The 1,952-nt window shown below is 57.1% G+C and overlaps 1 protein-coding gene across 1 annotated transcript in view; it reads left to right on the top strand.

Annotated features, from left to right (window-relative positions):
* Positions 1–971: 971 nt before the first annotated feature.
* The window catches only part of LOC104524800 (protein Wnt-10a-like), a gene marked incomplete at its 3' end in the record, with an annotated part of 6,617 nt that continues 5,636 nt past the window's right edge, over positions 972–1,952 (top strand). The window contains exon 1 of the mRNA XM_010167786.2: positions 972–1,003. Coding sequence (XP_010166088.2) covers positions 972–1,003 — 32 coding nt within the window. The remainder of the gene's footprint in view (positions 1,004–1,952) is intronic.

Here is a 1,952-nt window from a genome sequence, read left to right as displayed (position 1 = left end):
ATGGGGACAAGACTCCCAGAGTGCTGGGATGTCAAGTCCTGGGGACCAGCCCATCCTCTGCCTGCAGCCTGGGGGATGGCAGCTTCAGGGACAAGGACAGGTGCTTCATCCGTCAGCTCACACATGGCTGGAGAGCAGCAGAGGAAGGAGGAGAGCTGGGGCTTGACCCCAGGCGTTTCCCAGCAGTGGAGGGCACCAAATGAACCCGGCCTCTTTACCTGTAAGGAGACGGGCTTGTGAGATGGACTGGGTGGGGTAGAGCTTCTGTCTGGGTTACAGAAGGGATTTTAAGGAGATGTCACATGGGAAATCATTCATTAGGCTGGAGAAATGTGTAAGAAAGAGGCTAACGGAAAGGCAGGGCTGATTGCTGCCACTGTCCCAGGGCACCAGCTGTGCGAGGAGCTGGGCACCGAGTGGGGTGGCAGCGACAAGTCCTTGCTCTTGGGCTGTGCCTGGGTTTGCCTCATGAAGGGCTGAAGCTGGCCCAGATTGTGGGGATGCAGAACTGATATAGGGGGAATCTGGGGATCCAGGAGACCTTCTCGTGCTGGTTCTCCATCCTGCATCGCTCACCCAGGATCTGAAGTCCCCCCGGGTTTGGGCTGTCCTGCTCTAGCAGCAATGTGGGTGTGTTGCAGGAGCTGCTGCCAGCGCTGTCCCCGGGGAGGCTGCGCAGCGTACGCACCAGCAGCCCCATTACCTGCCCGCTGAAAAATGTTGTTCAACTTGTGCATGGAAAGAGGCAGGCTGAGAGCAAGCTTGTCCCACACCGAGGGGAAGCTGGGAGAGGCTCCCGCTGGCTTTTAAGCAGTGCCTCATTAATTTTTTAAATGCACCAGTGTCAAATTAACACACAAAAGAGCAGTGTGACTTTAAATGCAGGTTTCCGAGCTGCGTTTCATTTCCCTTTAATAAGATCATAGTGTTTGCTCAGCGGGCGGCAGCGAACCACCGAGGAGACATGCGTGATGGGGAGCATCGCCCAGGACGGGCGACGGCGGTGGGGAGTGGTTGTGCTCTCACCTCTTGTGACTCCCAAAACCTCTCGTCTGTTCAGCAGCAGCAAAGCCAGGGCTGATTAAGCTGCCCTCGTCCAACGGAGGGAGAGAGGCTGGCCAACTCCAGCTTTTTAGTTATGCACATGTGAAGCCACAGCACAAAATCTGGCTCTCCCTCCTTCCCCTCCTCTTGCTGGGGCTGGTCGCTGCACTCTGAAGCAAAGGGCACTGTGGGCTCCCCACTTGGCCCGGGAACCCCAAATAAAATGTTACTTTGCATTTAAAATAGAAGCTTCCAGGTAGGGGAGGCTCTTCGCCCAGCTGCAGCGAAACCAAGCAGCTCTCAGTCAGCCCCTGCTCACAGCCCTGTTGAGCCCCTGCCACGAGACCTGTCCCTGTCCCCATCCGCCCCATCCCCAGCTAATGACACTTGCGGATGTCCTCACTCCCCGGCGTTTAACGACAACCAGCTGCCGGCCCTGGCAGCGCGCGGTGCGGTCGCGGCATGCTCTAACTAACTAGGGATGCTCGATTTTTCCAGCCTGGTATCACATTTAGAGCTTCTTGCGGGAGCTGGTGGGGCTCAGGGAGGGACCTGTCCCCATCCGCCCCATCCCCAGCTAATGACACTTGCGGATGTCCTCACTCCCCGGCGTTTAACGACAACCAGCTGCCGGCCCTGGCAGCGCGCGGTGCGGTCGCGGCATGCTCTAACTAACTAGGGATGCTCGATTTTTCCAGCCTGGTATCACATTTAGAGCTTCTTGCGGGAGCTGGTGGGGCTCAGGGAGGGAAGATGGGCAGACAGATGGGGCTGGGCAGGCAGTGCTGCCTGCTCCTGTTATTGCCTGATCTTGCACCCTGTGGGTAAGCAGAAATGTCCTGTTCCTCAGCAGAAGTATTCCTCAGCCAGCATTATATTTAATATAACGGGAAACTGAGTGGAGGGAG

The sequence above is a fragment of the Antrostomus carolinensis genome, unplaced genomic scaffold, assembly GCF_000700745.2.
Source record: "Antrostomus carolinensis isolate BGI_N321 unplaced genomic scaffold, ASM70074v2 scaffold31745, whole genome shotgun sequence".
Classification (NCBI taxonomy): Eukaryota; Metazoa; Chordata; class Aves; order Caprimulgiformes; family Caprimulgidae; genus Antrostomus; species Antrostomus carolinensis.
Note: the sequence above shows the minus strand (reverse complement) of the source record. Positions and strands in the feature narration are given on the sequence as shown.